General features: G+C 36.9%; 1 protein-coding gene across 4 annotated transcripts; it reads left to right on the forward strand.

Annotated features, from left to right (window-relative positions):
- Positions 1-19,774: 19,774 nt before the first annotated feature.
- Positions 19,775-26,608, forward strand: LOC129413592 (HMG domain-containing protein 3). Of its 4 annotated transcripts, XM_055167309.2 has the most exons (15): positions 19,775-20,794; positions 20,917-21,121; positions 21,205-21,309; positions 21,394-21,587; positions 21,694-21,835; positions 21,910-22,533; positions 22,637-22,702; positions 23,392-23,502; positions 23,621-23,740; positions 24,104-24,169; positions 24,749-24,809; positions 24,903-24,944; positions 25,106-25,150; positions 25,230-25,294; positions 25,405-26,608. In XM_055167309.2, the coding sequence occupies exons 1-6, from the start codon at positions 20,636-20,638 to the stop codon at positions 22,011-22,013; spliced, it is 909 nt and encodes a 302-aa protein (XP_055023284.1). In that variant the 5' UTR covers positions 19,775-20,635; the 3' UTR covers positions 22,014-22,533; positions 22,637-22,702; positions 23,392-23,502; positions 23,621-23,740; positions 24,104-24,169; positions 24,749-24,809; positions 24,903-24,944; positions 25,106-25,150; positions 25,230-25,294; positions 25,405-26,608. The 4 variants fall into 4 exon arrangements, with proteins under 4 accessions (XP_055023284.1, XP_055023283.1, XP_055023282.1 ...); XM_055167308.2 differs by having other exon boundaries at positions 23,621-24,169; XM_055167307.2 differs by having other exon boundaries at positions 23,833-24,809.
- Positions 26,609-27,626: the final 1,018 nt, after the last annotated feature.

Below are 27,626 nucleotides of genomic sequence, written 5' to 3' on the forward strand. Positions count from 1 at the left end.
TTGTATGCTTACCTTAACGTTAAATGCAGAACAATAATAGGTTGGTTGTACTTTAACTTGCAAGGATGCTGAAGAACATAAACATCTGAACTTTTCAAAACTATGTGCAGTCTGGCTAAAGTTCATGGTGCCAGAATTGACATGACAGCCGAACATTTGGTTCTGTGCATCTGAAATGCTCCGATAATAATCCACGCCACGGCATTAATTGATGTGTGATAATCCGGAGTCCTGTTTGCAGAATTTGCAGTGCTATTTTACATATATCCATTGCTACAAGGCAGGCCCGGGTCACTCTCCCACTCCTTTCTGTAACTTTTGATAAACTTTTGCACTTCGACATCTTGATTTCCCGCTGAGACTGAGAACGCGGGCTCATTGTCGACGTGCGTCAAGCCGTCAACACTAAAGGCTTGTTCAACTCCATGCGGCGCTGCAAGAACCGACAGCCGGATGACGTCAAAGTACCGCGATTTGAGAAATCATGCAAAGGGTAATTTCGTCTCGCTCTCGTGGCGCTTTCACGTCATCACCTCACAGTTCTAGTGGCGCCGCTTGGAAGTGTTACAAGCCATGGAGTGGGCGTGTGTTTATTAATGTCACGGTAGAATACATGCACACTTGATTTTTTTGTTTTGTTAAATAATTAGACTATACAATTCACTTTAGGAAGACAATACACAAGACAAATGTGATTTTTAAATAAAATGTTATCATTAAAATCCCATTCAACATTAATGGTGATCTGAGGGGGCGGGATAGTGCCGGTGAGGGGGCGACGTATGAGATGTATGCTATTTATATGAACACTTTCTTGTGTTCCTAATGTGAGGTTCTCTGTAGTCATTGCCACTTCAGCGGTTTGTAGGTCTGATATCACACCAAGCTCCCGGGCCATCTGCTCAACAGTATTTCTGTGGGGAACAGCATTAATATTGACTCCAAATCGCATAGCAAACCTTCTGATGAGTACTGGTATATTTTTTGTAGGAACTTGGTTGATTATTGAATCATACACCATCTGTCTCACATCTAATGAGAAGGTTTTCTCATTTTTCTTAGTTTTTTTTCTCCACAACAGACACTTCATTAGTAATGGATTCTTCAAGACAGAGTGTTTCATTCTCCATGTACCTTATCTCATCATCTTTTTCAGTTAACAAGTTTGAGAGTGTAGTATGTCGATTCTCATGATGTTTTTTACTAACTGTAGTAAAACGCCTGTTCTTGTTGGACTGCTTCAATCTGTGGTACTTCTTTATCAGTCTGGCTAACTTAAATTTAGTTGCCTGTAGTTCAGTAGCCCATTTTGTGGTTTTCAGTTCATGTCGAAGAATCCTAATTGTAGATTTTTTCCTCTCTATGACTGCATTTTTCCTTCTAAGACACTGGTTCAGGTACTTCACGCTCTTATGCTCTCTCAGCTGCTTTCTTAACAACTTCGTCTCCATAGCATGCTTTTGCTTCATTTCACTTCTAGATTTTGCCATGAATTCCAGTCTTCTCCTCATTTTGAGTTTTCGTGGAGTTGCAACATCACCCCTTAGCTGTGGAATGGTGTTCGGTTCAGGGATCAAGGCTAAGGGTGAAGTTGTATTCTCAACTGATGATGTAGGTTCTAACTGTGGAGAGGTGGGTTCGTCACTCGTAGATGTAGGAGGATCAGTCCTGGAACTAGGGGAATTATGTACAGGGAAAACTTCATTGCAGATCTCCTTAAATTTCGCCATATCTGCATCACGAGAGAGGTTCTTAAATCTGTGTAATGATCTGGACACAAGGGATACCACTTGATTATGTAGAATTGAGATTCCAGGAATTTTGTTATTTATATCCTGGACAACATTCGTCCAAGAATAGTCATTAGAGATGAATGAGAGTAACACGTGACCATTCTTTAGCTCCTCATGATTAGCTGGTACAGCAGTGAAATGTTCCATCAAATACTGACGAGACAGGCCTGGCACAGGAGAAAACGAATGCTTTGACTTTTTCTTTGGTGGCATGATGGTATACCCTAGGGGAAAAAAAATAAGTTTTTTATTTAATTTATATTCAATGAATTCATGAATATTGAATGCAGAGAATAAGAATAAACATCAGTAGGCAAAAGTAATTCATTCTCACAACACATAGCAATAAGGCCTACAAGTACTACAGACATTTGGTTGTTTTTGCTACTTTAATTTACTTAATAAAAAAATTAAATTTTAGTAATTGTGTAAATAATTCAATTTAACAACTCTGTGCAAAATAATACAGCACACATGGGCTTAAATGTTAGTAAGATTCAGCCAATCAGTTTGCTAGAAACTAAACAAATCTATAACCATATTTAAGCTGAGTTGATATTGGTGAATACAAAAGATCATAAGCTAAAAAGCCTATATTATCTCCCTCTCACACAAATAGAGATCTTAATATACACACTTAAGAGCAAGTACAGCATGCCCAGGTGAAAAAGTACTTCTTATGACTGAATAACCAATCTATAAATCTATAACCATCCATGGTATTTATTTATATGTTTGACAAAATCATGCCAATAATGTAATCTAGAGATTCTAATCCTTCGTTGTGTATGATTATTTTGAAAAATACTGCATTGATTGAAACTGAGAAGTTTTGGAAGCCAATATGATTGAATGGCCGATTCTGCTTAGACGACAACGTCACTTGCGGATCGTAAAAAAACACATGCGAATGTTACAATCGATCCCAAACTTCACCTAATTCAAGTTAAATGTATATTCTATGAAAAGTATTGGTTTTGAAAAAAAAATACTCACTTTCATATCGTATTTTCATGGCAAACTTGAGAGAAATTTTCCTTCGCGTTTATCTTTCTTCTTCCGGTCGCGATCCTGGAAATTCAAACGTGAGAATCAACGTGATGATGTAATTTACACCATGTGCTTTAGAGGTATTCACAAAGCAAAGATACAACAGATTTCTTAAGTCACTGACACATCTGGTGCTGAATACCTGCTGGGAACACAGCCGTGGGAGCAAAGCATCGTGCGCGTATACGTCATTTTGTCACATAACTACAACAGGTATGCAAACAATGAAAGAAAAGTGTAGCCTATATTATTTTAATGTAAAAACTGTAAATTGTTACATTATTTAGACCACCAGAGAAAAAGCTTTTCAGGGCACAAGTAGCAAAATTTAGCAGTCACAGTCCTGTCAGACCCATGTATGTCACTATCAAGCTTACCATTATCTTTTTGTCACGCAGTATAAATAAGATACAGAAAAGAAAGAGACAGGAGAAGATTGAAACCTATTTCAAGAGAAAACCTGTAAGTGAAGTTGAAATAAATGTTGACATTAGACAACAGTACACTGTTAGCCCTTGCTGTAGATTTCTGGGTAAATAACTGTAAAATTGGCAGTATTTAGCTGTAACATTGGTGAAAGGTATTTTACTGTGATATGAGGTGCAGTTATGCTGCACTAATAATAAACTACAGTAAATTACTCTTTGCACCAATTAAGGGAAATAACTGTAATATTATCTGGTAAATTACTGGCACACACATCCACAGGTGCAGGTGTCACCAATTTGCCTTGATAAACTTGTTTGTTTACTCGTGCTGTGTTGAACAATATAATAGTGGATTTGTATGTTTAAAAGCTGAAAATGAGTGAGTAAACTGTTAAAATATTTGTGAGTGTCTTTAAAACACATAAGTTAAGGTTCCAAATAGCTTCCTGATTAGCAAGTTTTTAGCATCTCCAACGTTAACCCTTGTGCATTGTTCAAATGCACTGCCCTTTCCTGTTGTTCGTGGCAAAAAATGCCACTAAATGAAACTGTTGTAAAAATGTATCAGATTAATATAAAAAATATTAATCTGTTAATCAACCTCAATACTGATCAAAATTACCAAATATTTACAAAAACTCCATGATTGTAACTCTTTAAAAAGTTTATAAGTGAACTTCCCAAATAAGTATTTGGGAAAAAACACAAAATGACTTATTTTCAATATAAAAAGTGATTTTGGACTGGATTTTTTTAAAAGCCTTTCCACAGTCTTGGGCATTTCAACGATTAGAAAAAACATTGGCTTTGATTAATTTTTAGTTTTTGTGCAGCATCAGATTTTTTTCCTCATTTATGGTTTGTGGTCATTTTTGCCCCATTGACTTCCATTATAGCAACATTTTTTTGATTGCAAAGCCATTTTTGATTGATAATGGTTTTTCTTTTTGCAAAAAGGTAAAATTTGTAATTTTTACTGTTGATCACCATAAGGCACGATTACCCCTTAGTAGGCCTGTGCAAAAAACAGAGCTTAATTTCTGGTTTCTACTTCGTGTTAAATGAAGCATTTTTGTTAATCCTTGAATTGTAAGAATATAAGAAGGTCATTAAAATTATGTTGAATAACTGCAGGTTTGGAATAACCTGAGGGTCAACGGAGATCTTTTTTTTTTTTAGGGTGGGATTTGACATGATTGTCTTATGAGTGTCTTAAAAGAATTTGTCTATTACACTGAAAGTAAACCACACAATTTGCCATATGTGTTTTTTTTTGCTATGTGTCGCACTACCAATAAATAACCTGAATGTTATTTGATTGCATTGTTTTGGAGCATGATTTTGTTAGTTTTGGTTTAACTGTCATGCAGTGGCAGAGTTCTTTGTTTATATTATTGCTTTTTGTTATCTTATCTTATTTTGCCAATTCTACAGAAAATTTGGTGTGTTTAGCTTAATTTTGTGATTCCTTGTGCTATGTATTTATCTATTGTCAGGATCCTGCCAAGGAGTCTTGTTTTGTATTTATATCTAGTTATGATGGCAGTTTGGCGTTCTGGCAGTCCCATGCTCTATGTCAGGGATGGGCAACTTCGGTCCTGGAGGGCCGGTGTCCTGCAGAGTTTAGCTCCAACCATAATTAAACACACCTGAAGCAGCCAATTAAGGTCTTACTGGGCATACTAGAAACTTTAACGCACGTGTGCTGAGGCAAGTTGGAGCTAAACTCTGCAGGACACCAGCCCTCCAGGGCCGAAGTTGCCCATCCCTGCTCTATGTGGAGGTTCATGCCTTGTTTATTGGGTCATGTGCTTTCAGTGTCTTGTCTCTTGTCCCCGCCCCCTCGTTCTCCTGCTTATTAGTAATCATTGGTTTTCTCCCATCACCTGTTCCCCCTCGTTATCTTGTTTGTTTTTTTCTATATAATGTCCTTATGTCCGTAGTTCTGTGCAGGTTCGTTTTGTTTTGTTTTCGTGTTCATGTGGTTATCTAGCCAAGTTATCTAGTCAAGTTTAGTATTATCTATCTGTTTACGGTGTTTCATGTCATGTACACCCTCGTGGGTTTTGTTATATGTTAGTAAATAAAGTGTTTTCTGTTTTCCTGGACTTTGTCTGCGATTGGGTTCATTCATCCTCTGATCCTGACATCTATTGCCACAGTAATAAAGTGTATTTGTCTAAATATTTTGGGGTTCTTTCTCCCTTTTTAATAAAGTAACATAAAGAAAGAATCTTTCAAAAGTGTTAGAGTACCACAATGAGTACGGCATTTTATATACTATACAGTATTCTACCTGAAGCATGTGGTACTGTACAGTAATTAACTGAAATCACTGCTGCCAGTTATTAACTGTAATTCCTAACCTACAGTATAAAACTGGCAACACTGTTGCCAGTAAGACACCGTAATGGTACAGAGACAGTAAATTACTGGCAACACTGTTGCCAGTTATTCACTGTATTGTCATAGACACAGTACTATACTGGCAACACTGTTGCCAGTAAGTCACCGTTACAGATGCTGTACAGTAACTAGCTGGCAACAGTGTTGCCAGTAATTTACTCCTAAAAACCCTGGTAAGGTTTAACAGTGTAGCCTATTACCATTATATATTTTTGCATTAATTTAGTATATTACTTTTTCAAGTTTCACTAAGGTTTGCAAGTACCACAGCCTTATTCCTTTATCACTGCATCCTTGTTTAGGAGATGAGGTTGCTGGAGGCATCAGTTTAAAGAGAGAGAGAGGCACAGAAGGTGAGCAATGAAAAATGAATGTTACAGTTTGAGAAAGAGGTCTATGAAGGAAGAGAGGATGTGTTTGTGTCATGGGTGGTGCACATACGTGTGTTTCTGGTGTGTTTATATCAAATTTAAAATGTTATCCATCCCCCACACTTTTGAAAAGCTTGCTATGCCCCTGCAGTACAGCAAATGAAGACCACAGCCAGCTGATAGGAATCTGTGGTAATGACAGCCTGTGTCTCAAGATCAATATTACAATGGCAGACCCTACACTGATCTGACCAAATGCTCAACATCATTGCCACAAATATGGCAAAAAAATGTATATATTTATTTTGATATATATTGTTACCTTATATACAGTATGAATATTGTTAACTATTGTTAACACATATTTATTATTGTATGACATCTCATGTAATGAAAAAGTATTTATCTGATGACTTGCAGTTCATTTTTTAAACTGGTAAACCTTATAAAGTGCTGAAAATAAAAAAGTGGATAAATAAAAAACATGACTGCTTTTTATATTTTCCAATCAGAAACTAAACGTGTGATGTATGATTTATGTCAGTCATATTTAGGGGGCATGTACACCGAAGCATTTAAACACGGCTGAAAACATTTGGGAACATCACAATGCTCTATGAAGCACTATGCAAAAGCATGCAAACAAGGATGGTGGTCACATGTAAAGAGGAATCACACTTCAACGTGTTGGATAAAACCACATGGCCAAGCCCTCTACTTTAAATTTGATGGGACAATGATACTGTATGAGAGAACTGCGTGATCTTTTATAAACAGGATTATCTGGTGTCCAATTTATGATTTTACATTTTCTTTGGTGTGTAAGTGTGTATTAGCTACATAACCCTTTTCACAAAGAGATTACGAAAAATGCGTCTGGGATTTGTCTGTGATTGTTTGATTTTTGGTTTATTCACACGGCCAATGATTTTCTGGAAATCTGTGCTTGTATTCACACACCTACCGTAAAAATCCTGTAAAAACAGTAACGTCCTGCACTTGGTAGGTTTTTTCCACAACGTCTAAAGTTTGCTAATTATCTGTGATTTCTCTCTCGAGATACCACGTGTGTGCATGTTTGTTTATGTCAAGATCATAATGAGCGTGGGATGCGCTGTACTGTCATGCAGGTGATTGATTTCAGCTTCAGCATGGATAGTGACTCCCTGGTCTCTGTTTCAGTCCAGTTTGCCGACATTTCTTGCCGTAAATGTTGATCTGCGTTTCAATTCCTGTGTCAAAGAATTGAACCATAACTTCTGGTTGCAATGACATGCAAATCCTTACTACAGCACGCCCCTTACGGCATGTTACAGGAATATAACTAGGTCCTCTTTCCGGGAGCGATCACAGAACACTTATGTGATGTGTTTGTGTTCACACAGAAGACAATTTAACGGAAATTTTCTGGGACCAAAGTGCTGTGTGAATGAGGCTCATGTTAACAATATGCAAAAGGTACAAATCCCAAAGTAAAAAATGACGTGGGTAATCGTTTCCACAGTAAATCTTTTTTTGGACTACAAAAAAAAAACACACGGATTGTAGGCAACGGTTTACTTCCTGGGCCTCATTATCATAACCCCACCCACTTCACTGAAAATAAATAAATCTGGGTGGATGTAAATGTTATGTAATTTCAATCTGTAATATTAACAATAAAAAGTTCATCTTATGTTATTGTTATTAACATGCTAACATGTCCAATTTGATTACATGTACCTTTACAATATAAGTTTGAAAAAACCCTAAGTAGATCCAACTTAAAATTTGTAATATGGAAATTAAAACATTAAGTTGGATTCAATCAAAAATATACATTTAGAACTCTTGAAATTATGTAGAGCACACACACATAAAATAATGACTAAAAAATACTAAAAGTAAGTTTAAGGTATGTACAAATGATATTTAAACAAACAGAAAAATTAAGTATTTTGTACAAAGACTAGTCTTGTATGATCTATGTGATAAAATCATGCAATAAAATCATCATATTTTTTATGTAAACCAAGCAGAACATTTTTATCAGTGTTCTGACTCACAGCCTAGTCTATGTTTTTTATATTTAAAGATTTACTACTGACTAAACCATGACTCAAACACAAGTTTTGAGCAGTGCAGAGTAGAACTTGTTGTTTGTTGTTTCTATGATCGCAAATGCAGACATGGTTTTAATATTTTAGTATCCTTATTTTACCAATCTGTTACATTATGTAGTGGAGACCGGGGTTGGTTGTCACAATTTTTACTCATGCATGAATTGCTCATCTTCAAAAAATCTTTCAGCAGTAATTCCTACATGAAATGGAACTTTGGAGTCTTGGCTTTAAATGTGTATACTTTTTACTTTTCAAATATATTGTAACAGGAAGTAATTAACCATCAAAGACACTCTGACACAATGTGACAACCAACCCCATCACGGGGTTGGTTGTCACAGGGTATGGGGTTGGTTGTCCCTATAGTGATTCAATAGGATTTCAATGATAAATTGGGATCTGAAAAGATAATGTGTAACTTTTTCGTTTTTTAAGATAGAAACTCCAAATAAGTATTAATATGAATCCACCCCTATGATAGTTGTTATTAATGCCCCTCATGTTTAAACAATGAGATTAAAGTGAGTGATCAGTTACTTGAATAGGCTTTATGCCCAGCTGCACTATGAACCCCAGCCAGCTCCTTGTTTCCTGTCTGCCATTATTGGACAAATTGATTAATCCAGGTGTGTCTGATTATTGTTGTTGTGACTACTGAGGTCAGGCACACCTGGATTAATCAGTTTGTCCAATAATGGCAGATAGGAAACAAGAAGCTGGCTGAAGTTCAGGAAGTAGTGCAGCTGGGCATAATGTCTACTGTGTTGAGAAACAAAATGAAATAATTTTTAGCGTTAAAACCTCTTTATTTAATGCTTTATTTATTTTATTTTAACAGCAAACAAAAACAAACAAACAGACAAAGTCTTAAAAGGTCTACATGTCCAATATTCTTATGTGACAACCAACCCCGCAAGCTATGTGCAACCATCCCCAACTGACTTCTTGACAAACATGCTAAGCTAGCTGCCACATGGCTTTAACTTGATTGCTAAAAGATGACTCAAAATAAAGCTAATACTTTTAGCTTTTTAATGAGTGTTTTGTTTTTGAATGACTAATATCCTACAAGCTCTCAACACAAAAACAACACCAACATGAAAATTTACTCTGACCCATAAAAATAAAAAAATGTCTCCTAACCTCAATGTTTTCTGTCTGCTCAGCAAAATTTCAAGTGCAAATGAGTAAGCTATTAAAGGCTAACAAATTGATATCAAAATTGTACCACAGCGCCATGTAGTATGTCTGGAATAAGCAGTGTGACAACCAACCCATGAGACAACCAGCCCCAGTCTCCCCTATTCATAAATATGTCCTCATTGGTGTCAAATGACCTCTGCCAGTGATCTGCTTTTCTTTGTAAGCTTAGAATTTCTTCTCTTTACTTGCATTGAACGGTGAAGTCCAAGGAGGCTTCCATGTCGTTCCGCCATATTGATAAACTATAATAGCAAAGAGGAACAAACAGCACTAACCTACCAACGCGTTTCCACAACGCGTTTTCATTCAGAACACGTGAACCAACTGAAACGAGCTGAAAAGGAGATCAGGTGAGTACATAACGGCTACCATAGTTACAACACGCATTTGGAAAAGTGAGGTGCTAGAGAGCACTATTTGTTTGAATGCACACAAGTAATGTTTTTAAAAAGGCTTGTTTGTTAAAACTAGTTATATTTTCTAATTAAACTATGGCCTACTCCTGGCTTAAGATAATCCCTGTCCGAGAAACCGCCCCAAAGTGTTTTAATTGTGAAAACATTAGAACATTTTAGTTGATTCTTCATCATCTCTAAAATTCCTGCTGATAAAAACAGCATACCAGCAAGACCAGCATATGTTGTGTTTTGGTGCTGGTTTGCTAGTGAACACCAGCTAAACCAGCATCAAACCACCATAGACCAGCATATTTCACATACTGGTTTTATGCTGTTTTTTCAGCAGGGACAGTAGTCAACTACACGAAATAAATACAAATATTCTATTGTTCAAATGAAGGTGATTTTAATTTCAATTAAAACCATAATTTTAAAGTAACACATTAAAGTGAAATGTTTGAAATAAATTATTTAAACAGTTCATCTGATCTGGACAGTAGCCTACGGCTCATGGTTGCATGGCAGACACTACTGGATGGTAAGCGCCAGAGCACTTTGAAAAGAAGTTGCCGAAGTCGTGTTTTGCATGCCGTTTTAGACGCAAAATGTTACCAGCACCGTATAGTATAGACAGAAACACAGTAGGTCACAAAGACATGCCTCTGTGAGAGAAAACGAGGGCATCGGAACCTTTAAGGCAGATGTGGACTGGCTACGCTCTATAGCAGAAGACTTCAATTACTCTTCTTCAAGGGCCAGATTTTAAAAAGGTAAATATGATGCGGGCCAAACTTTTACCCCTTTTTTACCTTTTAGATTTTTTTTACTTTTACCTATTATATATTATTATTTTTATATATGTTTTAAATTATGTTGTTTTTGTTACTTTTTGTTATAGGTCATATATTAAAAAATATGCATTTTCAAAAAAGATGTACACATCTTGTATCCAGTATTTTGCTTTTTAATTACTGAAAACTTTTTTTGTATTTAGTCTTGTTATTTAATAAGCGCGTTAGTAATATGCACCTATAAACGGGGTGACAAAGCGCGTTTGCTGATCACACACATATGGGTGCGCAGCACCACATAACCGTTTTAAAATATGAAAAATCTAAGGATTAAAATGTAAAAGATTATGATTGTGTCTCTTAGACATGAATGATAAATCTGCCATTTTTAGCAAAGGTGCTAGAAAGAGCTGTTTTTAATCAACTTCAAGACCACCTGTGGTCAAATTCCATAACTGAGGTGTTTTAGTCTGGATTTAAGTCAAGGCATAGCACTGAGACAGCACTGGTGAAGGTGCTTAATGACATTTTCCTAGCTCTGGATAAAGGGTAAAACGCTGTATTGATGATTCTTGATCTCAGTGCTGCATTTGACATGGTGGACCACAATATTTTACTGCAGCGTTTAGAATCCTGGGTTGGCCTAAAGAGGAATGTCCTTAGGTGGTTTAAATCATATCTTGCTGATAGATCTGTTTCTGTGTGTGTAAAAGACTGCATGTCCAGGAGGTCCCTGTTACTGTGTGGGGTCCCCCAGGGTTCAATTTTAGCTCCTGTTTTATTCACTTTATATATGCTACCTCTTGGTTCTATTTTTCGGAAACACAACATGTCTTTTCATTGCTACGCAGATGATGTTCAGATGTATGTTTCGGTAAAACAGTCAGATTTTAATGCTTTCGGCAACTTATTAGCTTGTATTCAGGAGCTAATTTCTTAAAGCTAAATGAGGAGAAAACGGAGGTTATAGTTTAACCCCCCTGGCAGTTGCGGTCTTCGACAAGGTTAAACCCCTTGGATTTATCTTGGACTCTTAAGCTAAAAATTGATAAACAAATCAATTCTGTGGTTGATAACCTGCGCGAGGACGTGGATGTACTGAAGAGCTATTTATTTACATAATTTAAATTAATGTTAGTTTAAATGTACTTACATTAAACAACTATACATCATTAAAAAGTGTTTTGATTTTAGATTTAGTTTATGTCCTTTTTTTTAATCTGAGAATCCTAGTAACAGTACTTTCTTCATTTGTGTCAGGCGTTTTGAAAATGAAAAACGGTACATACCTTTAATTTGAAATATATCCCTCAGCCGCACTCATTGATAAAAATACTCCTCCGTGATCGTCATGAAAGCACTCGATAAAACAACATCTATCGGGGCTTTTAATTCAAAGTATGCATATTTGGAGAAATATTACTTCAATTTTATATGTTTACTTCAAATTTCTGCAGTGGGGCTAATATTTCACCCATTTTTATTGCAAACTTGGCGATATGAGCAAGCTGGAGTCTCTCGGAGTCTGCAGTCATTCACACTCAGTTTGTTTCATTCATACGTGAAGCCGGAGGGCGCTAAAGTCTGAAACTCTTTCATAAACTTTCATAGAAAGAATAAGACGTCAGTCAGCTCAGCAGCAGCTGTCAGTCAGACGTGAACTTGAACAGTGACCTGCAACGAGCGATCGCTGTTTTTATAATTACATGTAAATAAAGATGTTTTGATGTTTTAAAACCATGGAGACAATAAACACGATTAAGATTATATATGGTTTGTCTGTATTTTTAACGCTATGTCTATTATTTTTATAACAGTACTGTATTATAATGCTATGCTAAGCTAACAGCATAAATAACATAAAATTGTTTATTTTCGGTCTTATTTTATGATCCAAAGCCACATCAGATCACGCATGATTGTTTAAGCACTCGACTTTTAATGTTATAATGTGAGTTTTATTATAAATGCTTTTATTTGTAGTGTTTTGATGGTATGCTAAGCTAACGTACTAGCTGTTCTGTAAACATCTGCTGTCTGGAGATATGAGATATGTGTTTCTAGGAATAATTTTGACTGGTAAAGCTTCTTTAAGGTAAGTTTCTTTTTGTAAGAAAGGACTTTAATAAAAAGAAAGTGAATTGAGACAAAAGGAGGAAATAAAACACTAAATAGAATGTATGAGTAATTATTCATAATAATAATAAAATAAACATTTAGACAACCATATCCAGGATTAAAAGTTGTTAATGACTCATCCGGATGCTTATTTAAAGGTGGAAAAGAGGATGTTTGTTTAATACATTTTTGCAATATTACCTGAAACTGTCTTTACTAAATGATAAAAGACTATTTATTAGGCGCACTGAAAGTAATAAAATTAATATATGTCATCTGTGCATAAAGTAGGGCCTTATAAACATCAGCCAATCGTTGATGCAATCATCGCAATCGTCATTGGCCCTCTGGCTTGTCAATCACTGCCATTACGTTTCTTGCGAGAGACGTGCGCGCTCCAGTAACGTTACACGAGTGACGCATGCGCATAGCGCATGAAACTCCGTCTTAAGTTTCGGTTTGTTTTCATTTTCGCTCCTGCTTTCCTCCTCGAATCTGCACCATGGAAGAGAAGAAACCCGAAAGAGGACGCAAAAGAGAGTTTTTAAGTCGCTGAGAAGAGGAGAAAATTGTCAGAAGAATGTTATCTAACCAGAGTCGTTATTGGAGAAACATTTCAACACTGGAGAGCAATGAAGGAACAGAGAGGTGTCAGACGCGCAGGTCGCAAAAATTCTCCTCGACAGGTAACAGTGATTATTCTTTCTTTGTGGAATAATTATTGTTGTACTGTTATTCAGGTATATCGACGTTGTTCTTGTACTGTAGTTGTAAGTGACCAGTCTGCTACATGCTAGTTGAAATGGGAGTAGCGCCGTCGACTGATCTAACTTTACGTCTTATGTGTTTATTATCATAATCTTTTCACATAATGAATCCACTGACGCGACACAGCATATGTCAGTGGTAAACAAACACTCGTGTTCAAATACTCGTGCACGAGTTATGGAAGGCGTTTCCTAGAAATGAGCTGTAAGGAGGGAGGCTGTTCTTGCGCATGCGCTTATTTAAAAAACTCAGTAACGGTCTTCGGATTCTCAGTCGGCGGAAACATCCTCTTTTGCGCCTTTAATGAGTCTGTTTAAAACACGGAGCAATAGGACAATAAACTGAAAGGATGTTGTGAGATATAAATAAACAAACATTAGCTTAGCATTTTTGCTGTTTTCTCTAAATAAATTTACATGACATGGGTCTAAAAAACATTTCATAAAATACAGAGTTTTAGAGGTATCATCTTCAGATTTAAAACAGAACATGGTCAGACCTGTGGCTTTAACTGCAGAGCATTTCTAGATTGCTCCAAGGCCAATTTCATTTAGATTTTCATAACAATATTTCATACATGTTTGGTGGAGTTTATAAAAAAGAATAATTTGAGCTCTCTATAACAACTTTGTTCATTATGAAAGTAACTAATGTTCACCTCTTAATAAACTTCCAAGTGTTTGCTTTCAAATGAGACCAAACTTATGCTTTTAGTGCAAAGACTTTATAAACTGTATCTATTTTAGTTTGGCTATGACAGTTTTTGTGGGGGGGGTTCGGAAAATGGAATGAGGGCTAACAGGTTTTTAAATCAAGTTTCTTTCACTTAAAGCTTATAGCAAAAACCAAACAATTTAGGTTCATTTTTCAATTAAGATCATTGTCCTGGTTTTTAAAGCACTACACAATTTGACACCACCATATCTTTCTGAGTTGGTGTCTTTGTACATCCCGCCTATGTCACTGAGATCAGAAAATGTAAATCTCTTGGTGACTGTAAGAACAAATTTAAAACGAAAAGGTGACAGAGCGTATTCTAGAGTCGGTCCTATATTGTGGAATGAACTCCCACATATGATCAGATCAGTGGCTGTGTTTAAGTCACTGTTAAAGACCCACTTATTAGAGATAGCATGGGGGTCAGTCGGAGGCGACTTGGCCCTTGTGTGAAAGTACTACAATATGTTGCTGTCTCTTGTCATAATGTTATCTGTTTGTTTTTATTTTCTTAAATTGCATTGTTTGTATGTATGTTATTTTAAGTGTTTTAGCTTGCCGTTTGTGAAGCACCTTGGGCAACTTCTGTTGTATTATGTGTGCTATATAAATAATAAAACAAACAAACAAACAGAGGACTGAATATGAGACCTTAGAAGGCGTAAAGAGCTGCTTCACCTGTAGCCTTCTAAGTAATTAAATGATTTGCTTTAAACAAATGCAAATATTGCATCTAGATTTTTTTTAAATGCTACCCCATTGATTTATTGTATATAATGACTTTGTACCTGGGGATATGATGAGATGATGAGAACTTTTTTCCTAATGCTTTTCAAAACTGCCCCATGATGACTTCATGCAGGTTCACAAAAAGTTTGTCAGCAACAAGAGAAGGAAACAATGGACCACTGGATGAAAATGCAGATGGATGCAGAGAAGCGACGCTAACAAGCACAAAGAGAGGAACGGCAGGAAAATAACAGAATGTTCATGACAGTGCTTTACAGAATGTTTGACATTCGAGCACCTATATCACATCAGCAGGCACCACCGCAGTTACAACCATATCCTTTGCATCACATGTACCCTCATTATAATAACATAGCATATACAAACCCACAGCCTCAACACCACAGTAATCTTTTTTAGCAGTCATCATTTCAAATAAGGTTATTTGAAGGTGAAAAAGTGTTGGGTTCCTTCCTGATTTTTTCTTTTTTTGCATGTTTGTCACACTTTAAGATAACACAAATAAACACAACATGCAGTTTTTAAATAAAGCCTTTTATTATGAAGGGAAAACAAAATCCAAACTCACATGGCCCTGTGTGAAAAAGTGAAACATAACTTAACCGTGATTAACATGGGTGCCAAAAAAAACATGCGCCGCTTACGCAATGCTCATACTTGCGGTGTGAAACTGGCGTTAGAATACGTACTTAGAAGGTCACAGCCTTTGAATTGACACAGCTGCTGTATGATTATTTAAAATCTTTACGAACTCATTAGCTAGATTATAAAACATCTGATATTCAGGTTCTCAAAATACATATGGTTAAATCCATTTAGCGTTTTTAATAGGTTTATAATGATCCAAGTTAAATTATGTTTGAAAGGTTTATTGCCGCTTTCATAGAAATGAATGTGTCTTTTTTCACTAATTATAATTAGAAATGGTTTGCTAGTGTGACAGAACACTACAGCAAAGATTTTACATAAAACTCAGACTACGCCACCCTGGGACTTACCCACTTAAACTTCTAAAAGAAAATTGAGCAAGAGACGTGGGTAAAATACAAAAAAACTAATTGTATTCACACTAAACCTCTTTACAAGGAGCATTCTAAAACATGCAGCATCACTCAACTTCAATGCATCGCAAGCAACACACACACACAAATCTCAAAATTAAAGTTAATAAAAACAACAAAAAGACAAACAAATACTAATCAGCAGGACTGAGGTTCCCAACAGGAGAAATTACTAAGTCATGACTCATGTTTACAAAAAGACACACACACCCCACTGTGTACTCAGAATACACAACTACACACTTCTAGTGTTACACAGAACACACTAAAGGGCTCGTTCTAGTTGTGCATAGGTCCTACAGTGTAGCCACGACGCGCAGACCGCTGGTAGGCAGTATCCACGCGTGTAACCACAGTAGCAGCATGAGCGTCAAAGAAAAAGAAGCTTGGCAAGTTAACCCTTGTGCATCCTTGAGGACATTTTTGTCTTTTTCAGTTTTGTTTTTTTTGATAACTTTGCCTGCGTTAATGCTAACTGCATAAAATTTGACACAGGTGTGCATTTTTATTGGAATTTTAATATTTTACCTTCATTTCCTTTAAAAAATGTATTTTCTACCTGGTACACAAAATACTTCCTCTCAGGACCTTTTGGACAAAAATGTCCCCATTGAAATCAATTAAAACTGCAATTTTTAATCCCGGTGCCATTCAACTATAAAATGATGCAATCTTTGTTAACAGGCTTTCGTTCTGTTGGCAAGGCTTCAAAATGTACATTTTTACTATTTTTTACCAGATGGTGCCATTTTTTTTTATGTTTGGCATATAAAGCAAATTATCGCTTTATTGTTGTTTTCTGCTTATGCATATTATAGAGCCAATTAGATATATTATGAAGCTATAATTGTGTGGGTGTGTTGGTATGGATGTCAGAGTGTGGTTTGTATGTGTGTACTGAAAATTTTGTGTGTGTGTACCTGGTAATTATCACGTTTTGGTGACCAATTGTCCCCACAAAGATAGGAATACCAGTATTTTTGTGACCTTGTGGGGACATTTTGAGGTTATAAATCAAACAGAATGATGTTTCTTTAAAATGTGAAGTAGTAGAAGGGTTTCTGTGATGGTTGGGGTTAGAGAATGGGGTAGGAAAGGGGAATAGAATATACAGTTTCTATGGTATAAAATGCATTACGTCTATGAAATGTCCCCACAAAACATGGAAACTAGACTGTGTGTGTGTGTGTGTGTGCGCGTGTGTGTGTGTGCGCGTGTGTGAACAGTTTGAATGAAAAAAAAATATTGTACTGGAAATCACAACAACCGCTGCAAAGGAGGTGTCGTTTTTTTCCATAGAAAACAACAGTGGCATTGTGTAAACAAACCAGCATTTGAAGGGTTAAAATTCTGAAAATTAATGAATGTTTGGTCATTGTGATTAGAGCTGATGCTGTTTAAAAATAGCATCAGTGAAAGTGGAAAAAAAATATGAATCTATAATATTTTTATGACACTTTTTTGACATGGACATTTTGAGAGGGGTCTGGCTGCAGACGATGGACGAGTGGAGCTCCACTCTCAAACAGGAAACACGTGAACTCCACTCTCAGACAGGAAACACGTCCCATCCACTTGGATTGACGAGACGACTCGTCTCGTCAATCCAAGTGGATGGGACGTGTTTCCTGTTTGAGAGTGGAGGTCACGTGTTTCCTGTTTGAGAGTGGAGGCCAGACCCCTCTCAAAATGTCCATGTCCAAAAAGTGTCATAAAAATATTTCTCAGACGAGGATAGCGAATTATAATTCAGGTAATGGACTATTTGCACGTAGTATTCGTTAATTCAAGTTTAATATTATTTAACGTGCAATGTAAGCAAAACACAAAGGGCTTGAGTGAAATCACCTCCGTTATTGCCGCATAGATGCGATTAAAGCGTGTAACTTACATGAACGCATAATTTACTGCGATTTAAAACTGCGTAACTGTTACGCCACCTCTTTTAATACTATTATACTTAACTTACTGTGATTATGAACGATTATGAACTCGTATGCACGACAACCGGTGCAGGGGGCAGCAGAGGTTTATGGAATGTTTGTCAAATGTATTCACTGCAATCTTAGTCTCCTTAAGAAGAATTATAACACACACCTTTTGAGGAGACATTCTGATTTTTCTCATGACATCACTCAGAATTGTCATCTACAAAGCGTTGCTATTGATGAGACAAATGGGATATTTGCCGTGCAAAAAACTGGACATGGGTTTTCTGTGCCAGTTCATGTCCAGAGAAAAACATGGGGAAAAATACACCAGATTCGATGTGAGCTAGAAGAATGTATGCAGTATCAGTTGTTGGCTCAGCGGAGTGGATTAAGCTACAGTTTGTGCTCTCACATTCGCTCCGTTGACTACTGTCAAGAAACGGCTGCAGAGACACTTCTTAAAGAAGACATCTTTAGGGATATGAAAACATTCAGATTTTTTGGAGAGGCAAAGGCAGCCATACAGTATTGTTCAAAATAATAGCAGTACAATGTGACTAACCAGAATAATCAAGGTTTTTAGTATATTTTTTTATTGCTACGTGGCAAACAAGTTACCAGTAGGTTCAGTAGATTCTCAGAAAACAAATGAGACCCAGCATTCGTGATATGCATGCTCTTAAGGCTGTGCAATTGGGCAATTAGTTGAATTAGTTGAAAGGGGTGTGTTAAAAAAAATAGCAGTGTGCCATTCAATCACTGAGGTCATCAATTTTGTGAAGAAACAGGTGTGAATCAGGTGGCCCCTATTTAAGGATGAAGCCAACACTTGTTGAACATGCATTTGAAAGCTGAGGAAAATAGGTCGTTCAAGACATTGTTCAGAAGAACAGCGTACTTTGATTAAAAAGTTGATTGGCGAGGGGAAAACCTATAAAGAGGTGCAAAAAATGATAGGCTGTTCATCTAAAATGATCTCCAATGCCTTAAAATGGAGAGCAAAACCAGAGAGACGTGGAAGAAAACGGAAGACAACCATCAAAATGGATAGAAGAATAACCAGAATGGCAAAGGCTCAGCCAATGATCACCTCCAGAATGATCAAAGACAGTCTGGAGTTACCTGTAAGTACTGTGACAGTTAGAAGACGTCTGTGTGAAGCTAATCTATTTTCAAGAATCCCCGCAAAGTCCCTCTGTTAAAAAAAAGGCATGTGCAGAAGAGGTTACAATTTGCCAAAGAACATATCAACTGGCCTAAAGAGAAATGGAGGAACATTTTGTGGACTGATGAGAGTAAAATTGTTCTTTTTGGGTCCAAGGGCCACAGGTAGTTTGTGAGACGACCCCCAAACTATGAATTCAAGCCACAGTACACAGTGAAGACAGTGAAGCATGGAGGTGCAAGCATCATGATATGAGCATGTTTCTCCTACTATGGTGTTGGGCCTATTTATCGCATACCAGGGATCATGGATCAGTTTGCATATGTTAAAATACTTGAAGAGGTCATGTTGCCCTATGCTGAAGAGGACATGCCCTTGAAATGGTTGTTTCAACAAGACAATGACCCAAAACACACTAGTAAACGGGCAAAGTCTTGGTTCCAAACCAACAAAATTAATGTTATGGAGTGGCCAGCCCAATCTCCAGACCTTAATCCAATTGAGAACTTGTGGGGTGATATCAAAAATGCTGTTTCTGAAGCAAAACCAAGAAATGTGAATGAATTGTGGAATGTTGTTAAAGAATCATGGAGTGGAATAACAGCTGAGAGGTGCCACAAGTTGGTTGACTCCATGCCACACAGATGTCAAGCAGTTTTAAAAAACTGTGGTCATACAACTAAATATTAGTTTAGTGATTCACAGGATTGCTAAATCCCAGAAAAAAAAATGTTTGTACAAAATAGTTTTGAGTTTGTACAGTCAAAGGTAGACACTGCTATTTTTTTGAACACACCCCTTTCAACTAATTGCCCAATTGCACAGCCTTAAGAGCGTGCATATCATGAATGCTGGGTCTTGTTTGTTTTCTGAGAATCTACTGAACCTACTGGTAACTTGTTTGCCACGTAGCAATAAAAAATATACTAAAAACCTTGATTATTCTGGTTAGTCACATTGTACTGCTATTATTTTGAACAATACTGTATGTGTAAAGAGGCAAAATGTTGCTTGTGCAGCGCATGTTCCTCTTTGTGTGCCTGTGGACTTGGGTGGATCTCCATCACAAATTTGCTTGTCAATCCATGAGCCTGACCTTCATAGTTTTTGCCGATTGGGGAGAATAATGGTCACATACAACACGCAAAAGAACACCTGGCATTGTCCCTGCACCAAACCACGGACATCTTGTCCACATATACATGTCTCAAAGTGGCATCTTTTCCAGACCCAAAGACATCTCTTCAAGTCAGAGGTGTCCCCAAGCTCAGAAGGTTGCAGTCTCCTAGACACCATTGCTATGAAGAGAAGTGTGCAGTACATTTTTAAAGAAAAAAAAATTCCAGAAACCCTGCCAAAAGAAATGACATCACCAAGAACGAAAATAGAATACCCAAAACAGTTCTTTCCTCTTGAGACAACATGCCAGTTATGCATTGGACATCCTGCACTTGCAGAGGCAGTACTAGTGACTAAAAAGGCTAGGATTGTCAGCATGATGGGCTTGATAGACAGGAAGTATGACGAATGTAATAAGCAATTATAATCAGTGATGGATAGTATTGTGATAGGTTGACTTCTGTATGATTTTGTGTTTTACAGACATTTCAACATACCATAGGATATGTCCACAGTGCAACATGGTGTATAGGTACCGGGAGTGGAAAGAAGGTCTTCACAACTTTGACAACCACATTTTTCTCACCCTTGAACTTTGTGTGTTCCTCAGAGAAAATGTTACAGTGAGTATTAATCTTTTCTCCATAGGATTATTTGACTATGGGAAGTTTTCATACATAAACTCCAAGAACATGAAGTGTCACTGTCTAATCTCAGACTTACTTGTGTTTGATTTACACTGTAGAACCATGTGTCTGTATCAAGAGTTGTGGATTCATTGGAGGGGTTAAGAGGAGAGAAGTACCCATCCAGGAATATCATTTTCCATGCCTATTGTCACTTTGAGGCTTTGACTGACACTGAGTATACTTACTCCTGTGTCAATTGTGGTTTTTACCCACCTGTGGTACTCATGGACTTACACAGAAAAGGTTTTTTTAAGCTGGCAGGTAAGTGACATTGTGATTTTTTTGTGTGTTTGTGCATGATTACAGTCCAGAGGTCTTGCCCCTTATAGTGTGATTTATTACAGTCAGTGATCTCAAGGCACCTCTTGATGACTACAGCGGTGAACATGACATTGACAGTTTTTGGAATTCTGTTCATCTTGCAATGATAAGTCAAGGTTTTTTCCAAAGTGAGTAATGGTGATTACTATATTTCACCAGATTGTACATTGTAAATACAACTGGGATTACAAATAATGCATAAAATGTTGTAGGCAGTGCAAACAACCCTTTCACTGTCAGCCCAAGTTATGAACACTGGGCACCCTGGATTGGGAGTGAAACGCAGGGAAGTGGCACTGTTCTTAACACTGAGTTCAAAAAAGTGCCAACATGCTCTTCTTCAACTGAAGCACAGCTGAGCAGTGTTACTGAGGACCATCTGATTGATGAGCTGGCAAAACAAAAGGTAATGTTGCCTGGTGTTGAAGATAATAAAGCTCTCTGGGTTTGAGGGGTAAGAAAGTGTCCAGTAAATGGTCTGTTTACTGTTTGTCATAAAAAAATATTATTAGGTTGGAGTTGTGAGAAAATTGTGCAAAGCCTGCAACATCGACACCAAGGGCTCCCGCCTTGATCTCATAACAAGATTAAAGGAGAACATGAAGATCAGGCAAACTTACGACAAGGTCTTTCAAAGCATATGGGGTGCATCTGGTAAGTTACAGTGTTGCTATGGTATTTAGTTTTTATAAGGTACATATGTTATAATCTATTGAATCTAATCTTAGGTGGATGGTCTGTAATACTTTGCCCACATGGCATTGCATACAACATCAAATTTAACCTGCGTGCAGAAAGTCCTAGGGACTTTGCTGACCTTCTGATTTCCTGAAAGCATTTCCCAAATGTCTGTGTGTATGATTTTGCAAGAGGTTTGGCAACACACACCAATTTGCGGGTTCCTGATTCCATGCCTTTCCAGCCTTATGAGGGCAGACTCTCTGAACCCACAGAAGAGAATGTTAAAGCTGCCAAGGATGGAAAATTACAGGTTTCACTGCCATGGCTACATGAAAGGGTGCACTGTGAGAAGAAAAATGCTCATCCAGTCACTGGGTCTACTGAGCACTATGTGCTATATGATCGATTCCATGAGAAGAATGCCACTGTCCCTGAGCTGAAAGGGTGGTTTAATAGCCAAGTTGCTGAGCAGTTCTTTGCCAAAATGCACAAAAGTAACTACTTCTTCAACAACATGGCTCCATCAACCCATGTATTTCTTATGAGAAGTGTTATCCATCATCATAACACCTCCACAAATAAAGCACTTCTTGAAAAGCAGTTAAATACTGGACGCCGACTGGAGCTTCTGAGCACCATCACCCTATCTGCTTTGGGACAAGCTGTCATAGGTAAATGGTGCAGTACTTTTCTGTGTTAAATTTACTTAACAGCAGTACACAGACATAATTTTGTTCCACTTTTGCACTGCTCATGTCTTCTTTGTGTCCTCAGCCCAACAATTGGATGCATCAAAACGTCAAAGCACAACTGTGGTGGCCCAGTCATCTTCAGCAACAGGTAAATTGCTATAACATTAGTGATAATACAAACTCATGTAATTAAGCTTGACCTATGTGCTGTAATTGTTCATGTTTTTTGATTTTGTTTATGTTTTAAGATTTAACTGTAAAGAGTGTTCTAGTCATTTAATTGGTTCATAACATCAAGTGCTGTTGTATTCAAAACCTTAAGGAACTCAACTCACTCCAGCTGAGTCAAGTTCAACTAAAAGCACAGCTGCACACCCACCCATAGATGAAGCACCTTGTCAGTAAAGCCAATTCCATGATTATTAGTCAATTGCCATCACCTGCTTCTAGATGAAACTGCACATAGATGTCAGTTAACTATCAAGCAAAGGCAATTTCGAATTCATGCCATAGATGAACAATGTGATTATCACCTGCGATAATTAATGTGATATTGTCTAGCTTGTCAGTGAAATTACATCTATGTGCAGTTCCATCTGAAAGCAAGTTATGGTGATTTTTTTTTACTAATCACCCAACTGGCGTTAATGATGAGATACACATGATAATCTTATGCGATTTATCGCACAGCCATGATTATGAGTACATTTTGAAAGAAATCTAATGCTTGCTAACTGGAAACAGTTTCATATTTGGGATAGTTAAATGATACTGTCAGATCAAATGCAGTGAGAATGTTAAATATTAAAATTAAAAAGACGTTTATTTTTGTTGTAGAAGTTGGCCATTGTGGGCAGCATTGTGCAACACTTACGGCCCATCAGCAACCTTAGGCCCTGCAGAACATCATGGGCAGCTAGAGGAGATCATCCCCTCCAAGAACAGCTGGTAGATGAATGCATAGTTTATTTTAAATTAATTGTAGACTTTGTTGGTATTGCCCATCTTTTGCATTTTTTTTAATGCTACTTTTAAATTTTCATTTCTGTTTGCCTTTTTCTTGTAGATCAGCTATGTCCTGGATGAGCGTAGGCCTGTCAAAGAAATAATTATTAAAGATGGTCCCACGTGTTTGACCAGGGAGAATCTGATAACTTTAGGGCTAAACCGATTTAAGGACTCAATGGTGGGTGAAATATTTTGTTGAAAAGTGGAAGTACTTAATATGTTTTGATTGTAAATTCAATAAGCAAGAAATTAAGTAAATAATGTGCACAGGTGGGAAATGCCTGTTTGAGGCTTGTAAAGGAGATGGTCGATTTACAGGTATGTATATTTTAGTGGGACCTATCTGAGTTCTTTGTAGTACAATGAAGGAAGTAAGTCAAATGTCTTTCTGTAGGGGAAAAGTGTCTTTATTATCAGCCTCCACATCCCCCCAACATGGCTCCCACCCTTGAATTGTGACCCTCTTTGCAGTCTTCCTAACTTACCTACCCATTTGTACAACAACAATACTGATTTGAATTGACCACATGCTTTCTTTAAGGTCGACTCCACAGAGAAAGATGCACTTGTTTTCCCGTTGTGGACACAAGGGGATTTTATGCTATGTGTAAGTGATGCATGCATTTCAAAATTTTGTCAAGCTACATTGTTGCTGTGGAAAAGAAGCATATGAAGAAGAATGGAAATATTCCACATGAAAGGTTAACTTGTTGCCAAGACTATTCTCATAGGTGATGATGCCACTCAAAAGAGAAATACTGTTCCTCGATTCGCTGAGTGCCCAGCGAAAGCAAAGCTTTGGTCACAAGCCCTACCGAGACATCTTGAGGTTACAACAGGATGATATATTTCGGCAGTCATGTTCCCCTGACTTGCCCATGTTAATACATCTATTCTTGGCGGTCACGTTCCCCTGGCTTGCCTATGCTAATGCATCTTCCGACAGTCACGTTCCCCTGACTTGTCCATGTTAATGCATCTACTCTAGGCAGTCATGCTCCCCTGGCTTGCCACGGCTGTTTGGATGAACTATGCATAGTTATAGTGTTTCCTCACGTTCAGAGGATGTAAGCATTGTTGGCATTTCATGTTTAACTAAATGTTCTGCATTTCTGAAACTGTTTGTGGTCCCCAGCTGAATTATACCGTGTACACTTATATTTAAAGTATTCTTTATTTTTATCAGGGCTGTTGCACAAAATCTCATACCTGGGCCATGGAAAGAACAGTCAGCCCTGGATGTTGAGGTTATAATCATTTACAATAAAAATACACAAAAACATGTATAAGGTTGATAGTCATTGTAAATTCTTCATAATGGGTATTCTTTCTTCCAACAGGGGCTACATTTTGGGATTGACTGTGGAGTATTCATGGTTATGGTGAGTTGTCTAGGTCATTTTCAGGATAGTTAGACCTTTTTGTCTACACCATGTCCATTATGCCCATTAATGTTGTTACCAAGCACCATGTTTTTATTTATCTTGTTGAATTAATGTTCCTGCAAAGACATGGCAACATAACAACCTTTCTGCCTTTACAGTATACCTGGTACATAACTATGGAGGCAGCATTTGATTTCACAGTTGTAAGTGCAGTCTTAGTGTTGGCTTAAAATCTTTTAATGTTAATTGTGGTTTACTACATTACAAATGTTTTATCTTCAGTCTGACATGCCATATCTGAGGAGGTGGTGGTGCAAGGTTTTGCTGGAGAACCTTGAGATTGAGGGGTATGGTTTGTGAAATGAAAATTTAAACAATAATGGATACTTCTTGCAGTAGGTGGAAAACATGATGGTAAATCATGATGGTAAACATATTTGATAAATGTCAATTACAGACATGGTCGCAGATTTGCACATTTTACCCAGGAAGGCAGGAAGATGGGGGATGGAATTCTACAGCCTTTCTTTCGTGTCCCTAGAAAAAGGAAACAAAGCACTTGTTTTGGATAAAAGTAGCATGTATAAATGTGCAACAGTTTTATAATCAATACAGTTTTTTATGTTTTTGAAGGAACCTCCACTCCCAATAAAAAGGGTTCCACAGGATGGCACAGTGGCCACTGACATTATGCAGGCATCTGTTCATAATCACTTTGATGTTGATGAAAATTGCTTGTAATGTCTCTATAATAATCATGTTTCATATCTACAGTTGCCAAATCACATTCTTCAGAGGATCCTTGTCCATGCTGTTTTGGAAGATGGTTGCTCTGCAATTTTGAGGCTGGCTTTAACATGCCAGAGATTTAACAACATTGTCAGCCAGGAGCATTTTCAACAGGAGGCACACTTCAGCTGGCTTGATAGTGAGTGCAACAAGTGTGGTTGCATCATCTATAACAATTTAGTTATGTTAATCACACTTCTTTTAATTTTCCTCCGTTAAAGATTTGTTCATTTATTGTCTGAAATGTGTGACTTAATGTGCTGTCGTGATTGTGCTTTGATACTGAACAGGTGTTGTGAATTGGTATACACCGGCAAATGTACAGGAAGCCTTACACCATCTCTAGGTGTAGCCGCCTCTCGTGCAGCCAGATTTACAAAGACTGTGGGGCTGGCTACCAGGGAAATGGACAACGTGGAGTGCTTCGGGTTTTACTCCTCAGATGACCACCCTGGCTATTGTAGCTGGGATTGTTTCTTAGAGGATGGAGGACAAGAATAGTTTTGTGTGTGTGTGTGTGTGTGTGCACACTTGTTCATGTGTGTTGTTTATAGAATGTTTTTACTTTATTAAACTTGGTTAAATTGTGGAAATGTGGATTATTTATTATTTCACTGTTGCTAATTTGTACATGGACAATTCCTTGCAAATCTCAAATCTCTTATCATGCCAAGTATGTTATGTTCATAAGTTACCTTCATTGTTTAAATACACGTGCGCAATGTCTGTTAAAGTTATTAAAGCATTTTCCCCATACTTTGATATTTTCAAAGCAAAATGTATAGAGTTCCTACAGCATATGTTCTCCCAAAAAACTGTCTTTTTTTGTCTAATCCAAAACGCATAACATTACATGTTTCACTCATCTAAAATAAAAACCTTTGAGACTGATAGCTGTTGTCTGGGCTCTTATCATGAGGTGTTTAGAAAACTGTAAACAGGCTGTTCAGTGTATTATTAATAACTGCATTTTCTTGAGTTTTCAATGCAAATGTCACATCCATAACTATAAAATCAATGTCATCTTATTTAACTTTAAATGCAAAATTCTGACTTAGTCCTAAAAAAATCATTAATTTTACTATACATTTATTTAATGTGTCATTAAATAAAACAAATTAATCTAAAATAAACATGAACAAAAGGCTGAGGCCCTCAAAATATGGAATTTAAATCTACTGCTATGTTTAAAAGACTGTAGTGCAAGGTGCTGGACAGGCTTGTTTATTTATTGTCAAAAATGCATATACAATGTCATATTCCTTTGTTTAACAAACATTTTTTACATGCATCAGCAAGAAACACATAACAGTATAGAGAAAGAAACAAATAAAATAAAAAACAACACAAGGAACATAGACACATACAAAAAATAAAAGATAAACATAAAGAGGGTACATAATCATTAAATTATAAACAAAAGTATATTATTTAATGTTAAGGTGTTTGAATGCATAACAATCAATAAAAACTATAATAATAGGAAAATATACTTTCAAGTAAATGCCATAACAACTCTTAAGAAGTGAAAATAGTATAGGAGTAAATAGTCGGTTGTAATTTCTTTACTATTTTTAGATTTTGACCATACCTCAATATTTAACTTAACCTCTTTTTTAAACACGTATAATGTAGGTTATCTTTTTATTAATTAGCATTTATGTAAGTGGACTTTACACAAAAATAAAATAAAATTTATAATAAAGCATTCATCCTTTAGAGAGTGTAAAAAGCTAAAAGTACATGTTTATAAGATAAGGTGTAAGTTTTTAAAATATTTTCACATGACCAAAATGACAAGACCAAAATAAGTGAGAAGTTGTTTCAATGTAGCAGTTGCAAAACGAGCGTTCAAAAAAATACAATCTTTAATCTTTCGTAGAAATTCTA

This window comes from Misgurnus anguillicaudatus, chromosome 5, assembly GCF_027580225.2.
Source record: "Misgurnus anguillicaudatus chromosome 5, ASM2758022v2, whole genome shotgun sequence".
In the NCBI taxonomy this organism is placed as follows: Eukaryota; Metazoa; Chordata; class Actinopteri; order Cypriniformes; family Cobitidae; genus Misgurnus; species Misgurnus anguillicaudatus.

Coding starts and splice junctions, on each gene's coding strand:
- LOC129413592 (XM_055167306.2), top strand. CDS start 20,636: ATGATTTTGTGTTTTACAGACATTTCAACATACCATAGGATATGTCCA. Junction 21,310..21,393: donor AAGTCAAGGTTTTTTCCAAA/GTGAGTAATGGT, acceptor AAAATGTTGTAG/GCAGTGCAAACAACCCTTTC. Junction 21,588..21,693: donor ATGAGCTGGCAAAACAAAAG/GTAATGTTGCCT, acceptor AAATATTATTAG/GTTGGAGTTGTGAGAAAATT.